A 23,479-nucleotide genomic window follows, 5' to 3' on the forward strand; every position below is an offset into this window, starting at 1 on the left:
TCTGTGTAATTGCAGTAAGACATCGTTACTCCGAGTCGCAAATCCTCTTGTAATAAAAGCCAGCATGTCAGCTTTCAGGACTCATGAACAATGACACCCAAAGTCCACTTGAAGTTAAATACTTCCCAACCTGTCAGTATTTAAGTTTATGTTTTTCCAACCAAGGTGGATAACATCACATTTCTCCCCAAAGTATGCCAACTAGCAAGATCCTATCCGCTCACTTAGCCTCTCCAACTCCCCTTAAAGCATCTTTGCATCCTCCTCACAACTCACACTTCCACCCACTTTTGTGTCATTTACAAACTTGCAAAATTATCTTTCATCCCAACATCCAAATCACTGTTATCGATTGTGAATAACTTAGGTCCAAGCACTGATCCTTGCTGTACCCCACTATTCAATGTCTACCAACCTGAAAATGACCCATTTATTCCTACTCTCTGGATTCTGGCTATTAACCACTTCTCAATGCCTGTCACTATATTCCCCCAATCCCATGTGCTCTCATTTTTCTCACTGACCTCTTGTGTGGAAGTTCATCAGAAGCTTTCTGGCTTTCTGAAAATCAAAATAGGCCCCATCCATAAGTTTCCACTTATCTATTTGCTAGTTACATCCTCAGAAACTCTAGCAAGTTTGTAAAACATGATTTCCCTTTCTTAAATCCATGCTGACTCTGCACCATCTACTGTTGTTTTCGAACTGCTCTGTTGTCACATCCTTTATTATAGATTCTAGCATTTTCCCCACGACTGATAGCAGGCCAACAGGTCTGTAGTTCCCTGTTTTCTCTCTCCCTCCTTTCTTAAATAGTGGGTTACATTTGCCATCATCAGATCTGCAGGAACCATTCCAGAGTCTGTAGATCCATTAAGAATGACCACCATTCATCTACTAGTTCTACTGTCATCTCTATCAACACTCTGGGATGTAGATCATCGGATCCTAGAGACTTATCAGCGTTCAGTCCCATTCATTTCTTCGGCCTTTTTTTAAACTGATACTAACATCTTACAGTTCCTTGTTTAGAATAGTCCCTTGATTCTTCATTATTTCTGAGAGGTATTTAATATAAGTTTAGAACGAAGGCAGTTGCCTGATGCCTGATATAATTTTGAGCAACATCTGTGATTAATGTGTTAAGAACATTAATCGCCAAAAAGTAATATGTTCATTGTCATGCGGAAGTTAACAGATTCACTGGCAGTCCCACGTGCGATTTGAAAGGAACATGTCCCAAACTCTCAAGTGCCACAAGGACACGCCGTCTCAAAAGTGGAGTACTGGGAATTTTCAGGGGGTCTTTGATCTCCTGCCAAAACTAAAGAAATGTGTAACCCGGCAGATCTCCTCATTTGGATTGGATTGGTTTGGATTTGTTTATTGTCACGTGTACCGAGGTACAGTGAAAAGTATTTTTCTGCAAGCAGCTCAACAGATCATTCAGTACATGGAAGAAAAGGGAATTAAACAAAATTCAAGAAAATACATGAGAATACATAATAGGGCAACACAAGATATACAATGTAACTACATAAGCATTGGCATCAGTTGAAGCATACAGGGTGTAGTGTTAATGAGGTCAGTCAATAAGAGGGTCATTTAGGAGTCTGGTGACAGTGGGGAAGAAGCTGTTTTTGAGTCTGTTCGTGCATGTTCTCAGACTTCTGAATCTCCTGCCCGATGGAAGAAGTTGGAAAAGTGAGTAAGCCGGGTGGGAGGGATCCTTGATTATGCTGCCCGCTTTCCCCCGGCAGCGGGAGGTGTAGATGGAATCAATGGATGGGAGGCAGGTTCGTGTGATGGACTGGGCGGTATTCACGACTCTCTGAAGTTCCTTGCGGTCCTGGGCCGAGCAGTTGCCATACCAGGCTGTGATGCAGCCCGATAGGATGCTTTCTATAGTGCATCTGTAAAAGTTGGTAAGGGTTGATGTGGACATGCCGAATTCCCTTAGTTTCCTGAGGAAGTATAGGCGCTGTTGTGCTTTCTTGGTGATAGCGTCGACGTGAGTGGACCAGGATAGATTTTTGGTGATGTGCAGCCCTAGAAATTTGAAACTGCTCACCATCTCCACCTCGGCTCCGTTGATGCTGACCGGTGTGTACAGTACTTTGCTTCCTAAAGTTGACGACCAGCTCTTTTGTTTTGCTGGCATTGAGGGAGAGATTGTTGTCGTTGCACTACTCCACTAGGTTCTCTATCTCCCTCCTGTATTCGGACTCGTCATTATTCGAGATCCGGCCCACTATGGTCGTATCGTTTGCAAACTTGTAGATGGAGTTGGAACCAAGTTTTGCCACGCAGTCGTGTGTGTACAGGGAGTAGAGTAGGGGGCTAAGTACGCAACCTTGCGGGGCACCGGTATTGAGGACTATTGTGGAGGAGGTGTTGGTGTTCATTCTTACTGACTGCGGTCTGTTGGTCAGAAAGTCAAGGTTCCAGTTGCAGAGTGGAGAGCCAAGTCCTAGGTTTTTGAGCTTTGATATGAGCTTGGCTGGGATTATGGTGTTGAAGGCGGAGCTGTAGTCAATAAATAGGAGTCTGATGTAGGAGTCCTTGTTTTCGAGATGCTCTAGGGTGTAGGGCCAGGGAAATGGCATCTGATGTGGACCGGTTGCGACGGTATGCGAATTGAAGTGGGTCAAGGCGTTCCGGGAGTATGGAGGTGATGCGCTTCATGATCAGCCTCTCGAAGCACTTCATTACAACTGACGTCAGGGCTACCGGGCGGTAGTCATTGAGGCACGTTGCCTGGTTCTTCTTTGGTACCGGTATGATGGTGGTCTTCTTGAAGCAGGTGGGGACCTCGGAGTGGAGTAGGGATAGGTTAAAGATGTCTGTGAATACCTCTGCCAGCTGGTATGCGCAGGCTCTGAGTGCACGACCAGGGATCCCGTCCGGGCCCATCGCCTTCCGTGGGTTCACTTTCAGGAAGGCCGATCTGCCTTCGGAAACTGTGATGGTGGGTATGGGTGAATTATGGGCTGCTGGGGCACTCGACAGCGGATTGTTGGTTACCTGCTCAAACCGAGCATAGAATGCATTAAGTTCATCGGGGAGGGGTGCACTGCTGCCAGAGATACTGCTCGGCTTCGCTTTGTCGCCCGTTATGTTGTTTAGTCTTTGCCACAACCGCCGAGAGTCTGTCTGTGACTCTAGCTTAGTTTGATATTCTCTCTTGGCATCTTGGATGGCTTTGCGGAGGTCGTACCTGGATTTCTTGTATAGGACAGGGTCGTCTGCCTTGAACGCCTCAGATCTGTCCTTCAGTAGGGAGTCAATCTCGCGGTTGAGCCATGGTTTCCGGTTGGGGAACGTACGTACTGCTTTCTTTGGCACGCAGTCGTCCACACATTTGCTGATGAAGTCTGTGACGGTGGTGGCATACTCATTTAAGTTAGTCGCTGAGTTCTTAAATATGGACCAATCCACTGTCTCTAAGCAGTCACGTAAGAGCTCTTCTGTCTCCTCGGACCAGCACTGCACAACCTTCTTAGCTGAATTCTCCCGCTTGAGTTTCTGCTTGTAAGCCGGGAGAAGGAGCACAGTCTTATGGTCTGATTTCCCAAAGTGCAGTCGGGGGATGGAACGGTAGGCGCCCTTGATTTTTGAGTAGCAGTGGTCAAGAGTGTTGTCGCCCCTGGTGGGACAGGAGATGTGCTGGTGGAATTTTGGCAGTACACTCTTGAGGTTGGCTTTGTTGAAGTCTCCGGCCACAATGAACAAGGCCTCCGGGTGTTCTGTTTCATAGTTGTTTATGACTGTGTACAGTTCATCCAGCGCCTTCCTCACTTCTGCCTGGGGTGGGATGTAGACCGCTGTGATAATGGCTGAAGTGAACTCACGTGGAAGATAGTATGGGCGGCACTTTACAGTCAAGTATTCCAGGTCTGGGGAGCAGTAGGTCGCCAGGGTCACCACATCCAAGCACCAGGAGGAGTTGATGAGGAGGCAAACCCCTCCACGCTTTGCTTTGCCTGAAGATGCCGTGCGGTCCGCCCGGTGAATAGAGAAGCCTTCAGGTTGTATGGCACAGTCCGGTGAGGCGGGGGTGAGCCATGTCTCTGTGAAACAGAGCACACAGCAGTCTCTTACTTCCCTCTGAGAGGTAAGTCTGGCGTTAAGTTCATCCAGCTTGTTTTCAATTGCTTGGACGTTTGCCAGGAGTATGCTGGGGAGAGGGGTCTTGAAACCGCGTTGCTTCAGTCTAACCTGCAGACCGCTGCGTTTCCCTCGCTTTCTCGGTCGGCGGCTGCTGCTGGATGATCCTGGGATCCGATGGGAGACGTCAGCCCTTGTGGAAGGTAGGTGGTTGCGTCTGGCAGGGTCCAGGGCGCTAGCGAGGTCCAGGGCGCTGTTTACATTTCCGGGGTCGTGTCTAGCAGGGTCCCGGGCGCTGGTTGAGGTAGCGGGGTTGCTGGGGGGGTGAGTTTGCGATCCGGATTTACAAGGGGAAGTGGGAGAACCCGAATAGAAATTCTAATTATTCATGATTGTTCATTGTGACTCTCATTATGATCTAATTGCTATTGGGTCCAGGCTACTAGCTGAAGTGAATTGCTTTTCTCGAATTTAAAATGGCAGTAATGTTATAAGATTTTTAAAAATCAACTCCGACAAGTTGGGTTACAGTACGTCTTGAGAAAAGGGAGTTTCCTTTCTCATCAAGATCACCCAAGTCCAGCACAAACTGGGAATTGGTGCTGGCACTGGTTTAGTTACTTCCCAGGTGGTGCATTTATCCACTTGGACACCAGGAAGATCTCCAAGGCATCTGCATTGCTCTGAATCTTACAAAATGCTGCAGTGTTTGTACAGAATCTGCGGTAAGAGTAGGGATTATGGTGACATGAAATTATTTGTGGTTTGTCTTCAATTCTCTCCACTCGTTTGTTAAGAGGTAAATATTAGCTGAGGCTGATTCAAAGGTTTCTGAAGAATTGTCTTCATTGGTAAGACAGCACAGTTGTAAAGATTTTGGGAGAAATCTAACAGCGGTCCCTGAACTGGGCCGTACTGCAGCCTGTAGGTCTAGCAAGGGGTCTCTCGTGGGATTTACCTGGCTTGCCATGCCTCGTGAGATCTCACGTGATCTCGCAAGACGTCATGATCTGCCGCAGTAAGGCAGCACTTTGATATGCATTCACCAGAGTTACCCAAGGCATGGGATCTAACCCTGCTGTCTCAGAGAACCCAAGCCAGTGTCGGTTAACACTGGTCTCCACAAGCAGATAACAGGCATACCGGTACTTAGGGGGGTCTCCCAGGGGATCGGCAGCCCTGGGTGGCTGGACTCTGGGAAGGGTGGAACCCTGACGCCCCTGATGCCACCTTGGCACTGCCAGCCTGGCATCCAGGCAGCACTGCCAGGGTGCTGAGAAGGTGCGGCCAGGCTGGCAGGGGCGGTGCCAGGTTGGCACTGCCAAAATGTCCAGGTGGAATTTTGCCCGTGTCAAGGATGGAGCCTGGCAGTGCCCGGCCCTTGTTAGGTGGGGTGTGGAGGGGTTAGATGACCCCCTTATAGTCGAGTTGGGCCATGGGGTTTCCAGGGGTTGCTTTGGGGCACCTCGAGATCAGAGTGCTCCTCAGAGCAGGAAATGGGACTAAGTACGGCTTCAGTGGGGCATTCCCTGTCGAGGCCCCAAAATGAAACCAAATCCCTTTGGAAAGTGGTGCTGCGAGTGCCAGGCAACACCCGGCTAAATGGGTTTGAACTGGGACTCTGTTTCATTCCCATTAAATCGCAGCCATACATCGGGAACACAATTCAAAGCTTCGAATGATTGACTCTTCAACTTTGGGAGACTTGGGGGTTAAATCTTCAATGACATCTCCATTGAATTCTTCCAATTCAGTCACCCTCAAAACCAAAAAGTTGGCTGTTATTAAATTGTTATTTGCTGCTACGGAAACAGCTAATTTTTTTTGTTACACCCATTCCCTCTCTTAAGGCTTGATGACTGGTGTCTTTGTTCTGACCTCCCTTTCTTTCACAATGTTGTTTGAAAGTAGAGTATACTTGTGTACTTTCTCCAACAGTGCGAAGCAAGAATAATAATCAGAAGATTATCGAAGCAAGGTAGCATTGTGGATAGCACAATTGCTTCACAGCTCCAGGGTCCCAGGTTCGATTCTGGCTTGGGTCACTGTCTGTGCGGAGTCTGCACATACTCCCCGTGTGTGCGTGGGTTTCCTCCCACAGTCCAAAGATGTGCAGGTTAGGTGGATTGGCCATGATAAATTGCCCTCAGTGTCCAAAATTGTCCTTAGTGTTGGGTGGGGTTACTGGGTTATGGGGATAGGGTGGAGGTGTTGACCTTGGGTAGGGTGCTCTTTCCAAGAGCCGGTGCAGACTCGATGGGCCGAATGGCCTCCTTCTGCACTGTAAATTCTATGAAATCTATGAATCATACAGCACTGCTTGGAGGCCATTAGGCCTATTATCCTGACTCTTTAATGAATTCCATTAGTTCCAATCCTGTGCTCTTTGCACAAAGCTCTCCAAATTTCTTATTTTCAGTTTTGCAAAGAATTGCCCCTCGACGAGCAATTTGGTATTTGTTTCCACTGCTGTATATTCAAGATCATAACAACTCACTGCATAAAAAATTATCGTTGCCAACCCCGCTAACCCTCCACTCCTTCCTTTTTTTTTGCCAAGCTTAAATCTTTGCCCTCTGTTAACTGCCCTCCTCCCAGAGCGAAGTCTTGCTCTTTATTTACTCTATTGAAAGTATTTCCAATTCTGAACATCTCCATTAAATCTCCTTTAATTTTCCCTGCAGGAGAGGGAAATCCCAGTTTCTCCAGTCTCTCAACATTAACTGACGTCCCTCATCATAGAAGTACCATAGAACCACTACAGTGCAGAAGGAGGCCATTCAGTCCATTGAGTCTGCACCAACCCCCTGAAACAGCATTCTACCCAGACCCCTCCCCTACCCTATTACTATAACCCCACCTAATGTGCACATGTTTGGACATTAAAGGGCAATTTTAGCATGGCCACTCCACCTAGCCTATGCATCTTTGGAGTGTGGCAAGAAACCGGAACACCCAGAGGAAACCCATCCGGACATGGAGAGAAAGTGCAAACCCCACACAGACAGTCACCCAAGGCTGGAATTGAAGCTGGGTCCCTGCCGCTGTGAGGCATCAGTGCTAACCACTGTGCCACCGTGCCGCCCATTGGAACCATTTTTGTAAATCTCCTCAGCAGCCTCTTTCAGGCTTTGCCATCCTTCTGAAAGTATAGTGCCCAGAATTGGACACCAGAATCCAGCTTGGGTCCAACCAGTGATGTGTAAATGTTTAGAATAACTCCATTATTTACATTGATGATTTGGAGTTGGGGACCAAGGGCAATGTGTCCAAGTTTGCAGATGACACTAAGATGAGTGGTAAAGCGAAAAGTGCAGAGAATACTGGAAGTCTGCAGAGGGATTTGGATAGGTTAAGTGAATGGGCTCGGGTCTGGCAGATGGAATACAATGTTGACAAATGTGAGGTTATCCATTTTGGTAGGAATAACAGCAAACGGGATTATTATTTAAACGATAAAATATTAAAGCATGTCGCTGTTCAGAGAGACTTGGGTGTGCTAGTGCATGAGTCACAGAAGGTTGGTTTACAAGTGCAACAGGTGATTAAGAAGGCAAATGGAATTTTGTCCTTCATTGCTAGAGGGATGGAGTTTAAGACTAGGGAGGTTATGTTGCAATTGTATAAGGTGTTAGTGCGACCACACCTGGAGTATTGTGTTCAGTTTTGGTCTCCTTACTTGAGAAAGGACGTACTGGCGCTGGAGGGTGTGCAGAGGAGATTCACTAGGTTAATCCCAGAGCTGAAGGGGTTGGATTATGAGGAGAGGTTGAGTAGACTAGGACTGTACTCGTTGGAATTTAGAAGGATGAGGGGGGATCTTATAGAAACATTTAAAATTATGAAGGGAATAGATAGGATAGATGCGGGCAGGTTGTTTCCACTGGCGGGTGACAGCAGAACTAGGGGGCATAGCCTCAAAATAAGGGGAAGTAGATTTAGGACTGAGTTTAGGAGGAACTTCTTCACCCAAAGGGTTGTGAATCTATGGAATTCCTTGCCCAGTGAAGCAGTTGAGGCTCCTTCATTACATGTTTTTAAGGTAAAGATAGATAGTTTTTTGAAGAATAAAGGGATTAAGGGTTATGGTGTTCGGGCCGGAAAGTGGAGCTGAGTCCACAAAAGATCAGCCATGATCTAATTGAATGGCGGAGCAGGCTCGAGGGGCCAGATGGCCTACTCCTGCTCCTAGTTCTTATGTTCTTATGTTCTTATGTTCTTATTACTATTGTACTGTATTATTTTGCAAGGATCCAGCATGTATTGTGGCACAGCTTTCTCGGCTTCCCTGCTACCATCAGTGAGTTATACATCATACAACTCTCTGCCCCTGTATTCCTTTTAAAATGGTATCCTTTCTTTTGTGATCGGAATCGCCATTGGATTTCCACTCCACTCTTGCTTTTCTCTGACACACCAGAGCTCCACATTTCTGGTCGGGTTTTCCAATCCCGAACTCTCCAGGAATGCGGAGCGTACCTGAACTGGAGCTACTTCTTCATAGCACGAGATCGTCATGCACATTAAAGCATGCTGCTGTGCAGAGACCTGGGCGTGCTAGTGCATGAGTCACAGAAGGTTGGTTTACAGGTGCAACAGGTGATTAAGAAGGCAAATGGAATTTTGTCCTTCATTGCTAGAGGGATGGAGTTTAAGACTAGGGAGGTTATGCTGCAATTGTATAAGGTGTTAGTGAGGCCACACCTGGAGTATTGTGTTCAGTTTTGGGTCTCCTTACTTGAGAAAGGACGTACTGGCACTGGAGAGTGTGCAGAGGAGATTCACTAGGTTAATCCCAGAGCTGAAGGGGTTGGATTACGAGGAGAGGTTGAGTAGACTGGGACTGTACTTGTTGGAATTTAGAAGGATGAGGGGGGATCTTATAGAAACATATAAAATTATGAAGGGAATAGATAGGATAGATGCGGGCAGGTTGTTTCCACTGGCGGGTGAAAGCCTCAAAATAAGGGGAAGTAGATTTAGGACTGAGTTTAGGAGGAACTTCTTCATCCAAAGGGTTGTGAATCTATGGAATTCCTTGCCCAGTGAAGCAGTTGAGGCTCCTTCATTAAATGTTTTTAAGATAAAGATAGATAGTATTTTGAAGAATAAAGGGATTAAGGGCTATGGTGTTTGGGCCGGAAAGTGGAGCTGAGTCCACAAAAGATCAGCCATGATCTTATTGAATGGTGGAGCAGGCTCAAGGGGCCAGATGGCCTACTCCTGCTCCCAGTTCTTATGTCAGGGAGAAGCCAAGCTTTTTACATTGCTAGCTGTCGTGTTCTGGTAAGTAAAGAGTTTAAATTTGCCAATGTTTCTTTAAAAAGCCATAGAGATAAGGTAAGTGCGTAAGGGGTTGGGAGGAATAAAGAGGTAGGGTGCTATGTGGATAGGGTGCCAGGTGTGTAGGGTGGAAGGTGGATAGGATGGCAAGTGGGTGAGGTTTGTAGGTGACCTGTGTGGCAGATGGGTAACTGAGTAGGTGGGTAGGGTACTAGCTTGGTGGCTTGATATGTAGGTGAGGTGGGCAGAGTGGCAACTATGTGACTGAGTAGATGGGTGAGGTGGCGAGGTAGGTCAGGCAGGTAAGGTGGCAGGGGGGTGACTGGGTTTGGGTGTCATCAGGGTGGGGCAAGGTGTCAGGTCAGGGTTTAATTAGGTTGGGTCGGGGGCTATTCAGGTCATGGAGGAGTTGGATGGTCAGGGAGAGTCAGGTGGTGGGGTTGGGTTGGGTTGGTGTGGAAGGCAGGGGGACAGGGTAGTTGGGGGAGCCGGAGAGGTGTTGTTTGTGTTGGGGAGATTGGTCAGCTCGGGAGGGGAGTTGGGGGTTTCAGTGTGAGTAAATGGGGGTCTGTTGTATAGTTACCCTAGAGACGTGCTAGAATTTTTCTGTCTAACATTTCCTGGGTGACTATCCAGGTAAGTCAGAACCATCTGAAATCATCGACTCAGAATTGGAGTCTTTTGTGGAGAGTGCTCAGGCACATCGGAAATTCAGACATTCTGGGTAATTTCCACAGAAACATCAGCGGGACTGGAAGATCCCATTGGCGACCAATGGTGAACCACCTCCACCGCTGGGAAACACGCCACAAAGGTGCTGCAAAATACTCGCCAGAGTCTACAAAAGGGATATAGATTAAGTGGGAATGGGCAAAAATTTGGAAGATGGAGTATTTTGTGGGAAAATGTGAACTTGTGCACTTTGGCAGGAAGAATGAAAAAGCAGCATATTATTTAACTAGTGAGAGATTGCAGAATACAGCAGTGCTGAGGGAACTGGGTGTCCTTGTACATGAACCGGAAAAAGTCAACTTGCAGGTACAGCGAGTAATTAGGAAGGTAAGTGGAATTTATTCTTTATTGCAAGGGAAATAAAATATAAAAGCTGGGTGGTCTTGCTACATCTGTACAAAGCACTGGTACTCTTGGAGTACTGGGAACAGTTTTGGTCTCCGAACTTAGAAAGGAATATACGGACATTGGAGACAATTCAGAGAGGGTTCACTCGGGAATGAAAAGTTTGTCTTCTGAAGAAAAGGTAAGCAAGTTGGAACTGTACTCATTGGCGTTTAAAGAATTAGAGATGATCCAATTGAAACATTTAACAATCTGAGGGGGGGTTGACAAGGTAGATGCTGAGAGAATGTTTCCTATCTGGAACTAGGATCACCATTTCAATACACAACACAGTGCCATTGGATAGCAGGTTTGTTCCCAGCACTCCATGCACCGGGAATTACTCCTCTAATCACGCCCAGAACAGACTTTTTGTTTTTAGTTAGATTGCAATCCTTTATGTTGTTCCAAGGTGCAAAGAAAATTAAGTATTTTCTGGAGTGCAGTCACTGTTTTATGCAGAAAACACACCAGCAACTGTGTGCATAGCAAGATCCAACAAACAGCCCTGTGACAAAGACCAGATAATGTTGTTAGTTTAGGGAAAATGATTGGTTGGAAAGAAGAGCCCTGCTCTTTACATGTCAAGTACTGAGATCCTTCACACTCAACACAGAAGAGAGACATTGGGTGGGATTTTTCGTCCTCACCACCCCTGCCGAGATTTTTTTGCGGCAGTGACTGACAACAGAATCTTCTGGTCCTGCTGCTGTAACAGGGTTTCCTGTTGTTTGCATCCTGCAACACTGGGAAACCCATGGCAGGGCGCCACCATCAGTGGGATCGGACGATCCTGCTGGCAGACCAGGGCATACACTTCTGGGGGACCCACACTCTCCCTCTTTGTGGGCCCCGCCCCAATGACACGCTGCCCCGTCCTAATAATGCTGAATTCCACCCATAATTATGTCAACGCCGTCCTGACTCAGCCCACCCTCAGCTCACATAATGCAAGGCACAGAAGCCCAAAATCTCACCCTCGTGGCCCATTCTGTTTGCTATCCAGCCCAAACCTCTCACTTTCAGCCCTGCTTCCTGTCTGTCCACAGGTCCTGCTTGCCTAGCCCCTCTCCTGCTCGTCGCTGCTCCCCAATTCTCTGGGTCACAGCACTGGGCTTCGTCGTACCTCCCGACTGTTGCTCTCATTTGGATTGCCAGCCTTGACCTTCAAGCCTTGTCCCTCAATGACCGTGTGAGTTCCCGGCCGGCTGCCTGGCTGCTGCAGCTGACTACCTGGTCTGGTGGTTCCTGTTCTTTTTGATTGGTTGCCCACCTGCCCGTCTCAAATCTGGCCTTGTGTCGAGAGTTGCCCCGTTGCTCCGCTTAATGGCCATTGGCCAGTGACGCATCCTCGCCTTGCTTCACAGCAGAAGCAGACATACACTTTTGGGGGCACACAGAGCCACCTCTCAGTATGCCCCCCCCCCCCCCCCGTTGGGCGCTGCAGCACTGTGTGTTTCATTGTAAATCCGCCTGTGCCTGGAAAATCCCGCCCAGCGCCTCAGTTTAACATTTCACAGAAGGGTTACATCTTTGATGGTGTGACATTGGAGCATCAGCCTGGATTTGATTTTGTGTTGCCGTCTCTGGAGTGGGTCTTGCAATACAATCTTTGGATTAACAGGTGAGGGTTCTGCCACTGAGCCATACCTGAGAGTTTCAGGGAATGTGTGTTGGGGGAGCGATGGGATGGGGGGGGGGGGGGGGGGGTGGGGGGCAGTGTCAGCCAGCAGACTGTGTTAAATCTATTCAACAACACACTCCACATTAACATTGAGGTGATCCAATTTTTGTCACTGATCTGTCCAGAACTCACAGTGACTGTGGTTAGGAACAACATTTGGATATTTGATCCATTGAACTGTTGCAGCGATGATGCTTCTTTTCCCCATGTTATTGCCGGTGGAACTAAGTCACAGACTAAACATTTGCTGTGAAATTCTGTGTGCTCGGGGGCTGGGCATGGGGGGAGAGGGGTGGAGTGCATTGACAAGCTCTCCCATGCTGCTCCCTCTGACTCCTGTGTCTCTACTTTCAGACGATGTGGCTCGATCTGCAGAAGAAGGTAATGGACAATGAGAACTTGACCTGTTCGGTGAGTACACACCGCCCTCCCAGCATTCCTTGCTCTCCCATCTGCCTCTGTGGAGTCTCTTATGAGTAGGAGTGGGAGGAAGAATTGGCTATTTCACAGCGGGTGATTAACCCGGAAAGATTTGGGAAGGGGGGCAACTGGAACGTAGAACCGGAGCGTAGAATATATGGGCAGGAGTATTCCATTCAGCCCATCAAGCCTGCTCCTCTATTTAATTTGATCATGGCTGGTCACCTACCTCAGCCTACTCTCCCTGTGCTATTCCCATATCCTTCAATGACCTTAGTCTCTGATCGAGAGACTGCTGGTCTGGTTCTGCCCCGTTCCTGCTGGCCACTTCTCCCCAATTCCCTGGGTTACGGCACCGGTGCTTGCCTAGACGTCTTTGCATCGATTCCTGCCTTGAACATGCTCGATGACTGAGCTTCCACAACACTCTGGAATAAAGAGTTCTAAAGGTTCACCATCTCTGAGTGAAAAAATTCCTCAGCCAGGCCATTAATTGAGCACTAGAATCAGTTTCAGCATTCTGGAATAACACAGGGAGCAGAGACAACAGGCTTTGTTCCTGATCCTGATCCCTGTGACATGGCCCAAAGCGGAAAGTGTGAGCAGGGATGACAAGATCTGACTCAGCTCGGCACTCACTCCCTCTGATCCAAACACAGGGCGGTAGTTTGACCCTTTCTGTTTGAAATGTAAATGATCAACGTGCTTTCTATCCTGTTGAATTCTATGAGCAGCGATGAGTTGGTTGGTGCTACATACTGAGGTACGTGGCCACTCTAAGATCATGTATGTTTAGGATCTTCAATCATGGATGGATTATCAAAGGCTATGGACCAACAAAACAGATCTGAGCGGGAACAACTAGAGATGGCTTGACTGCTCACTCTTGAAGCACGATCCTGACCTTCCAGTCGTTCGTCATTTTCGTTCTCCAACTGCCTTTCGCAGCCTCGGCCTAGTAGAGCTCAATGCAAGCTTCAGGAGCAGCACTTTGTCTTCTGATTAGGTAGTTGACAGCCTCTGGACCTCAGAAGTTTCGGGCCTTGAACTCTGTCCTCCATTTTGATTTTTCTTGCCAATTTCCAGTCCGTATCTTGTTTTTATGTTTTTTGCTTTCTAGCAGAGCAATTCATTATTCAACCATCACCACTCACTCTGGACTAATGCTTTGTTTATTTACTGCAATCCTTACCAGTCTCCTTGCCTTTTGTGCCAGGGCATCTATGTTATTTATTTTCACCTGTTCTCTACCCTATTCCCAAACCTTCAGTTTGCTTCGATCTTCCTTCCCCTTCTTTGAACTGTTAAAATCTGTCACATTTTCACTTCCTTCAGTTATGAGAAAGAATTGTATTGGACTGAGAACATTCCTGCTGAGATTTTCCAGCACTTTCTGTTCCTTATTTCGGATCCAAGTAGGATTCTGTCCCACTGTGTTTCTGGAACATGTCTTGCGCAGATGAGAGGTGTGGACTAGGGCATGAACTGGGCTTCAGAGGGGCTGTATGGAAATGTTTTGGTTAGTGCATTGGGTAGTCTATTGAGGAATATATTGAATGATGCAATGACTACTGAACTAAGTGGCATGTTAAATGATGCACCACCGAGTGTATTGAGCGCTACATTCAACAGTGCATTGGATGCCTCATCTTTGCTGTATCTGTCCTGGGAGTGTTTGGTGTTGATAGTGTCGAGGGAGCTTTACTCTGTATCTAAACCCGTGCTGCACCTGTCCTGGGAGTGTTTGATGTGGACAGTGTAGAGGGAGCTCTACTCTGTATCTAACCCCGTGCTGTACCTGTCCTGGGAGTGTTTGATGTGGACAGTGTAGAGGGAGCTCTACTCTGTATCTAACCCCGTGCTGTATCTTATCTGTCTTGGGAGTGTTTGAAGGGGACAGTGTAGAGGGAGCTTTACTCTGTCTCGAACCTATGTTGTATTTAGAATTGAATGTGTTTAATATTGATACTGAATGCTTAAAATCTTTGAGATTCTCTGATTTCTGAGCACGAACATTCAGTTGCTGGAACGTTCAGCAAAGTGTGTGTTGGGAATGAGTGAAACTGTGGCGATTTAGTACTGCACCCCAGCCACAATAACAACATTTAGAGGATATAGGATCATTGAAGTTACAGTGCAGAAGGAGGCCATTCGGCCCATCGAGTCTGCATCGGCCCTTACAAAGAGCAGCCCACTTACCTACCCAATTCCCGTAACCCAGTAACCCCCACTTAGCCTTTTTGGACACTAAGGGCAATTTAGCATGACCAATCTACCTAACCCTCACATCTTTGGACTGTGGAAGGAAACCTGAGCTCCCGGAGGAAACCTACACACACACGGGGAGGATGTGCAGACTCCGCACAGGCAGTGACCCAAGCCGGGAATCGAACCTGGGACCCTGCAGCTGTGAAGCAATTGTGCTAACCACCATGCTACCATGCTGCCCTCTGTGTGAAAGGAGTGGGTGAAATAGGATTCTGAAACCTTGAATTGTAAATGTGTTACATTGCATTAACGTTTTCTTTAAAGTCTGATTTATCCTCCAGCCATCATTGCATTCCCGTGCCTCGAACCCCACCTCTCCCATAACCATGAAATCATTGAGTCCTGCTGAGCCCCATTTCCCCAAAACCTTAACAATGAGCATTGGGCTCCACAGCCTATCCACAATCTTCAAACGCACTGATTTCACCACCCTTCCCCACCACCGACCTCCATCCAGAGATACTGGGACAGCAAATCCATCCTTTTAGACTATTGAATTGGATGATCAGCCATGGTCAAAAACTTAACTTGCAGTTTTACAGTGAGTGGGAGGAGCCAAATTGCGCTCTGGGAAGGTGAGTGAATTGATATATTTGGGCAGCGGCTAAACCCGATACTCTACACGTGTAGTGTCTCCCACCCGCCCTCCTCCTCTAACCAAAAAAAAAGACTGTGTTGAAAAGGAGCAGCGGACATCAGGTTCTCGGCGGGAGCAGTGGCGAGGGGTCTTTGCGAAGGTAAGTTTACCTCTATAAAACTTTAAAAACGTACCTGGAAGAGCGACATCACAGCAAAGCAGAGATCTGATTGGCTGGTAAGGAAAGTGCTCCAATTAGCAGCAGCTGGGAGAAATTTAACTCTTCGTGTGTTGGTAATTATTGTGATTGGTAAGTAAAATCTTTGTTCCTTTCACTTATTAATTATTTGATAGTATAGTTTGTAGTCAGTTAAGGTAAAGGGTAAAAATGGCAGGAGATCCCAGACCCGTGTTATGTTCCTCGTTGCTCAATGTGGGAGTTTAGGGACGCGGCCGATGTCCCCGACTCCTTCATGTGCGCAAGGTGTGTCCAGCTGCAGCGCCTGTTAGACCGCATGACGGCTCTGGAGCTGTGGATGGACTCACTTTGGAGCATCCGCGATGCTGAGGAGGTCGTGGATAGCACGTTCAGTGAGTTGGTCACACCGCAGATTAGGATTGGTGAGGGAGACAGGGAATGGGTGACCAAAAAGCAGAGAAAGAGCAGGAAGGCAGTGCAGGTGTCCCCTGCGGTCATCTCCCTCCAAAACAGGTATACCGTTTTGGATACTGTTGGGGGCGATGACTCACCAGCGGAAGGCAGTAGTAGCCAGGCTCATGGCACCGTGGCTGGCTCTGCTGCACAGAAGGGCGGGAAAAAGACTGGCAGGGCTATAGTCATAGGGGATTCAATTGTAAGGGGAGTAGACAGGCGTTTCTGTGGTCGAAAACGAGACTCCAGAATGGTATGTTGCCTCCCGGGTGCTCGGGTCAGTGATGTCTCCGATCGGCTGCAGGACATACTAAAGGGGAAGGGTGAACAGCCAGTTGTCGTGGTGCATATAGGCACCAACGATATAGGTATAAAAAAGGATGAGGTCCTACAATCAGAATTTAGGGAGTTAGGAGATAAGTTAAAAAGTAGGACCTCAAAGGTAGTAATCTCAGGATTGCTACCAGTGCCACGGGACAGTCAGAGTAGAAATTCAAGAATAGTCAGAATGAATACATGGCTTGAGAGATGGTGCAGGAGGGAGGGGTTCAGATTTTTGGGACATTGGAACCGATTCTGGGGGCGGTGAGACCATTACAAACCGGATGGTCTACACCTGGGCAGGACTGGAACCAATGTCCTAGGGGGTGCTTTTGCTAACACTGTTGGGGAGGTTTTAAACTAATGTGGCAGGGGGATGGGAACCAGATTAGGAAGTTAGAGGTCAGTAAAGAAGCAGCAACTAAAGCCGGTAAGGTACGAGATAATAAACTCCATGTGACTAAGGGGCAGAGTCGACAGGGACGAGATGATGATCGCAAAGGGACAGGTGGTCTGTCGTGCATTTGTTTTAATGCAAGAAGTGTAGCAGGTAAGGCAGATGAACTTAGGGCTTGGATCAGTACCTGGGAATATGATGTTATTGGTATTACTGAGACTTGGTTGAGGGAAGGGCAGGACTGGCAACTGAATATCCCAGGGTATAGATGCTTCAGGAGGGATAGAGAGGGAGGTAGAAGGGGTGGAGGAGTTGCATTACTCATCAGAGATTATATCACAGCTGTGATTAAGGAGGGCACAATGGAGGATTCGAGCACTGAGGCAATATGGGTGGAGCTAAGAAATAGGAAGGGTGTGGTAACATTGTTGGGACTTTACTACAGGCCTCCCAAAAGTGAGCATGAAGTAGAGGTACAAATATGCAGACAGATTATAGAAAAATGTAGGAGCAATAGGGTGGTTGTGATGGGAGATTTTAACTTCCCCAACATTGAATGGGATTCGTGTAGTGTTGGAGGCGTAGATGGAGCAGAGTTTGTAAGGAGCATCCAGGAGAGTTTTTTAGAGCAGTATGTAAATAGTCCAACTCGGGAAGGGGCCATACTGGACCTGGTATTGGGGAATGATCTCGGCCAGGTGGTTGAGGTTTCAGTCAGTGATTACTTTGGGAATAGCGATCACAATTCCGTAAGTTTTAGAATACTCATGGACAAGGACAAGAGTGGTCCGAAAGGAAGAGTGCTAAATTGGGGAAAGGCAGAGTATAACAAAATTCGGCAGGAGCTAGGGAATGTGGATTGGGAGCAGCTGTTTAAGGGTAAATCCACATTTGAAATGTGGGAGTCTTTTAAGGAAAGGTTGATTAGAGTGCAGGACAGACATGTTCATGTGAAAATGAGAGATAGAAATGGCAAGATTAGGGAACCATGGATGACGGGTGAAATTGTGAGACTAGCTAAGATGAAAAAGGAAGCATATGTAAGATCGAGGCGGCTCAAAATCTGATAAAGCTTTGGAGGAATATCGGGAAAGTAGGATGAATCTCAAACGCGCAATAAAAAGGGCTAAAAGGGGTCATGAAATATCTTTGGCTAACAGGGTTAAGGAAAATCCCAAAGCCTTTTATTCGTATGTAAGGAGCAAGAGGCTAACTAGAGAAAGGATTGGCCCACTCAAAGACAAGAGAGGGAATTCATGCGTGGACTCAGAGGAAATGGGTGAGATTCTTAATGAGTACTTTGCATCGGTATTCACAAAGGAGAGGGACAAGACGGATGTTGAGGCTAGGGATGGATGTTTAAATACTCTAGGTTAAGTTGTCATACGGAAAGGGGAAGTTTTGGGTATTCTAAAAGACATTAAGGTGGACAAGTCTCCAGGACTGGATGGGATCTATCTCAGGTTACTGAGGGTAGCGAGGGTCGAAATAACTGGGGCCTTAACAGATATCTTTGCAGCATCCTTGAGCACGGGTGAGGTCCCGGAGGACTGGAGAATTGCTAATGTTGTCCCTTTGTTTAAGAAGGGTAGCAGGGATAATCCAAGGAATTATAGACCTGTGAGCTTGACGTCAGTGGTAGGCAAACTGTTGGAGAAGATACTGAGGGATAGGATCTATTCACATCTGGAAGAAAATAGACTTATCAGTGATAGGCAGCATGGTTTTGTGCAAGGAAGGTCATGTCTTACAAACCTAATAGAATTCTTTGAGGAAGTGACAAAGTTAATTGATGAGGGAAGGGCTGTAGATGTCATATACATGGACTTTAGTAAGGCGTTTGATAAGGTTTCCCATGGCAGGTTGATGGCAAAAGTGAAGTCGTATGGGGTTCAGGGTGTACTAGCTAGATGGATAAAGAACTGGCTGGGCAACAGGAGACAGAGAGTAGTGGTGGAAGGGAGTGTCTCAAAATGGAGAAGGGTGACTAGTGGTGTTCCACAGGGATCCGTGCTCAATCCAGGCAAATGTGAGGTGATGCATTTTGTAAGATCAAATTCAAGAGCGGACTATATGGTCAATGGAAGGGTCTTGGGGAAAATTGATGCACAGAGAGATATGGGAGTTCGGGTCCATTGTACCTGAAGGTGGCAACGCAGGTTGATAGAGTGGTCAAGTAGGCATGCAGCATGCTTGCCTTCATCGGACGGGGTATTGAGTACAAGAGTAGGCAGGTCATGTTACAGTTGCATAGGACTTTGGAATGCTGCGTGCAGTTCTGGTCGCCACATTACCAGAAGGATGTGGATGCCTTGGAGAGGGTGCAGAGGAGGTTCACCAGGATGTTGCCTGGTATGGAGGGTGCTAGCTATGAAGAAAGGTTGAGTAGATTAGGATTGTTTTCGTCGGAAAGACGGAGGTTGAGGGGGGACCTGATTGAGGTATACAAAATTATGAGAGGTATGGACAGGGTGGATAGCAACAAGCTTTTTCCAAGAGTGGGGGGTGTCAGTTACAAGGGGTCACGATTTCAAGGTGAGAGGGGGAAAGTTTAAGGGAGATGTGCGTAGAAAGTTTTTTACACAGAGGGTGGTGGGTGCCTAGAACACTTTACCAGTGGAGGTGGTAGAGGCGGGCACGATAGCATCATTTAAGAGGCATCTAGACAGGTATATGAACGGGCGGCAACAGAGGGAAGTAGACCTTGGAAAATAGGAGACAGGTTTAGATAAAGGATCTGGATCAGCGCAGGCTGGGAGGGCCGAAGGGCCTGTTCCTGTGCTGTAATTTTCTTTGTTCTTTGTTCTTTGTCATAACGAATGGCCTCCCCCTGTTCCTGTTTTGTCTGTTTCTATCCTGAGATCCCATTCCTGGTCACTGTCCCTGGATGTCAGCTGAGGTTTGGGTTCAGCCTGCACCGCATTGCATCAAAAATATCTCAAGTGACAGCAACTCAAAAACTCCCAATGTACACGTCGGTCCCTTTCAATTATCTTCTGTGCCTAGTCACACATTAAAAATGAAAGGGGTCAAGCAGATCGCCCACACAAAGAACAAAGAAAAGTACAGCACAGGAACAGGCCCTTCAGCTCTCCAAGCCTGTGCCAACCATGCTGCCCGTCTAAACTAAAATCTTCTGCACTTCTGGGGTCCATATCCCCCTGTTCCCATCCTATTCATGTATTTGTCAAGATGCCCCTTAAATGTCACTATCGTCCCTGCTTCCACCACCTCCTCCGACATCGAGTTCCAGGCACCCACTACCCTCAGTGTAAAAAAACTTGCCTCGTACATCTCCTCTAAACCTTGCCCTTCACACCTTAAACCTATGCCTCCCTAGTCATTGACCCGTCTACCCTGGGAAAAAGCCTCTGACTATCTACTCTGCCTATGCCCCTCATAATTTTGTAGACCTCTATCAGGTCACCCCTCAACGTCTTTCGTTCCAGTCAGAACAAACCGTGTTTATTCAACCTCTGCTCACAGCTAATGCCCTCCATACCAGGCAACATCCTGGTAAATCTCTTCTGCACCCTCTCTGTATCCATCTTACCAGCTCACCCCTGATCCCGTGTGACTTCACCTTTTGTACCAGTCTACCATGAGGGACCTTGTCAAAGGCCTTACTGAAGTCCATATAGACAACATCCACTGCCCTACCTGCATCAATCATCTTTGTGACCTCCTCGAAAAACTCTATCAAGTTAATGAGACACGACCTCCCCTTCTCAAAACCGTGCGGCCTCTCACTAATATGTCCATTTGCTTCCAAATGGGAGTAGATCCTGTCTCGAAGAATTCTCTCCAGTAATTTCCCTACCACTGATGTAAGACTCACCGGCCTGTCGTTCCCTGGATTATCCTTGCTACCCTTCTTAAGCAAAGAAAGGAACAACATTGGCTATTCTCCAGTCCTCCAGGACATCACCTGAAGACAGTGAGGATCCAAAGATTTCTGACAAAGGATCGAAAGATTTTTGTCAAAGGATCCAAAGATTTCTGTCAATTTTTCTGCACATTCTCAAAAAGAAATTGAGGCTACTTTGCCCCCAGTGGCAACACGTGTGAGCCCTTCACTCACTGGGGAGATTTGTGGAGGATGTGGAGGGAAACTAAAATGCAATGTCTCCCTTTCCGACTGCTTTTCTGTCAAGTCTATGTTTTAATGGTGCTGGATTCACGATGCCAGTGCTGCTCTTGCTCACGTATTTGCTTTGTTTGGCCCCTTGTTCCACACCGTAACCAATCATTGTTTTGTCGATGTACCATTTGTCAACATTCCCTGTTGATTATTCTTGTGTCTACTATGTACATACTGTGTACATTCCTCGGCCGCAGAAAAATACTTTTCACTGTACTTCGGTATATGTGACAATAAATCAAATCAAAATCAAATCAAATCAAGATTAGGCAGTGGATGAGAAACCTGCAGGTCATCAGATCAGAAACCCCAAGGCACCTGCCCCAGTGTCAATTTTGAGTTGGCCCCTTCAGCCAACCTACCCCTTCACACACGAAGGAGGGACTCAGCAACCAATTTCCCAACCTCAATTTCACCAAGGCCAGTAAATTACTGATGAACTGTTGTCATTCTTGTGATGCATCAACCTGCACACAGCAAGCAGACAAACAATCATGTGATAATGGTTCGATCATCTTGGTTTAATGATGTTGAATGAGGGATCTATATTGACCAAGACGCTGCAAAGAAACCTCTCCGCTTTGAAATAGTGCTCGGGCGGAATTCTCCGCCGGCTCCACAAATCGCGGAGGCCGTCGTGAACTCGGCCGTGGTTCACGACGGCCTCGGGGCCCGCTCCCCACACCTAATTCACCCCCACCCGGGGGGCTAGGAGCGGGCCCCCATCGTTCCCGGCCGCAACTTCGGCCGCCGGAAATGATGCCCGAACGGCGCTTCGCGGATGTCATCCGCGCATACGCAGGAACCCGCGCATGCACGGATGACATCAGCGCGCAAACGACGCGAACCCGCGCATGCGCGGTGCGTCTTCACCGCCGTCCGGCAAGACGTGGCAGCAAGACGTGCCGGGCGGCGGAGGGGAAAGAGTGCGTCCGTTTTGGACGCAGGACAGACGATCGGTGGGCACCGATCGCGGGCCTGTCCCCTCCAGAGCACAGTCGCGGTGCTCCCATCCCAATCGGGCCCCTGGATGCCCCAAACTGGCATCCTGCGCCCGTTTCACGAATGCAGCGACCAGGTGTGGTTGCTGCCGTGGTGAAATGGGCGTGAAGGGCCGGCCGCTCGGCCCATCGGGCTCGGAGAATCGCCGTTCGCCGTGAAAAACGGCGAGCGCCGATTTTTCAGAGAGGGGGGGTTAGAATCGCGGGTGCGCCGGGGGGGGGTGTAACAAATGTCAGGAGGCCCTCCCATGATTCTCCCACGTCAGATTTGATAAAATCTTGAGGCGCTGCTCAGAGTAAATAGGGACAAACTGTAAAAGGATCAATAACAAGAGGCCACAAATAAAAGGTGATTGGAAGTAAATGTGATGTGAAAAAAATCTTTTTTCACACAGTGATTGGTCCGTGTTTGGAATGCACTGTCTGAAGAGTAGTCGAGGTAGGTTCAATCAAGGCATTCAAGGGGCATTAGATGATTATTTGAATAGAAACAAAGTGCAGGGGTATGGGGAAAGGCAGCGGAATGACACTGAGACATGATGCTCCTTTGGAGAGCCAGTACAGACACAATGGGCTGCATGGCCTCCTTCTGCATCATAGCAATTCTGTGATGTTCAGGAAGCAGACAGAACCATGGTTTAACATTTCATCTCCGATAGTGCAGTGTTCCTCAGCCCTGAATGAATTAAGTCCTCATATTTCTTACACCATCGACTGATCCAAGGCAGAGTACTTAGAAAACAGTGGCAGGATCGGACAGAGTCAGCATATGATGGAGGAATCAAGCTTGACAAATCTTTGAGGCTGTAACTAGTATGGTTGATGAGGGGGAGCCAGTGGATATGGTATATTTGGACTTTTAGAAGGCTTGACAAAGTCCCGCAGAAGAGATTAGCGTGTAAAATTAAAGCACATGGGATTAGGGGTGTGTATTGAGATGGATAGAAAACTGGTTGGCAGACAGGAAACAAAGTGTAGGAATTAACAGGTCTTTTTCAAATTGCCAGTGACTGGTGGGGTATTGCAGGGATCGGTGCTAGGACTCCAGCTATTCACAATATATGTTAATGATTTAGATGAGGGAACAAAATTTAATATCTCCAAATGTACAGATGACACCAAATTGGGTCGGAGGGTGAGCTGTGAGGTGGAGGCAGAGATCCTTCGGTGTGATTTGGACAAGTTGAGTGAGTGGGCAAATGAATTTGGATAATTGCTAGATTAATTACCACTTTGGTAGCAAAAATGAGAAGGCAGACTATTATCTGAATGGCCATAAATTAGGAAAGGGAAATGTGCAATGAGATCTGGGTGCCCTCGGACACCAGTCATTGTAAATAAGCATGCAACATCAGGCAGTAAAAAAGGCAAATGGTGTGTTGGCCTTCATAGCAAGAGGACTCGAGGACTGGAGCAGGGATGTCTTGCTGCAATTATACAGGGCCTTGGTGAGGCCACACCTGGAATATTGTGTGTAGTTTTGGTCTCCTTACCTGAGAAAGGATGCTGTTG

General features: G+C 47.5%; 1 protein-coding gene across 2 annotated transcripts in view; it reads left to right on the forward strand.

The window, feature by feature from the left end:
- necab2 (N-terminal EF-hand calcium binding protein 2) overlaps window positions 1-23,479 on the forward strand; it is a 218,017-nt gene that overhangs the window by 168,700 nt on the left and 25,838 nt on the right. Inside the window, exon 9 of one of the 2 annotated variants that reach the window (XM_038807148.1) lies at window positions 12,545-12,601. The exons of the other annotated variant lie outside the window; for it this stretch is intronic. Coding sequence (XP_038663076.1) covers window positions 12,545-12,601 — 57 coding nt within the window. The remainder of the gene's footprint in view (window positions 1-12,544; window positions 12,602-23,479) is intronic. 2 annotated transcript variants of the gene reach the window in all.

The sequence above is a fragment of the Scyliorhinus canicula genome, chromosome 9 (genome assembly GCF_902713615.1).
Source record: "Scyliorhinus canicula chromosome 9, sScyCan1.1, whole genome shotgun sequence".
NCBI lineage: Eukaryota > Metazoa > Chordata > Chondrichthyes > Carcharhiniformes > Scyliorhinidae > Scyliorhinus > Scyliorhinus canicula.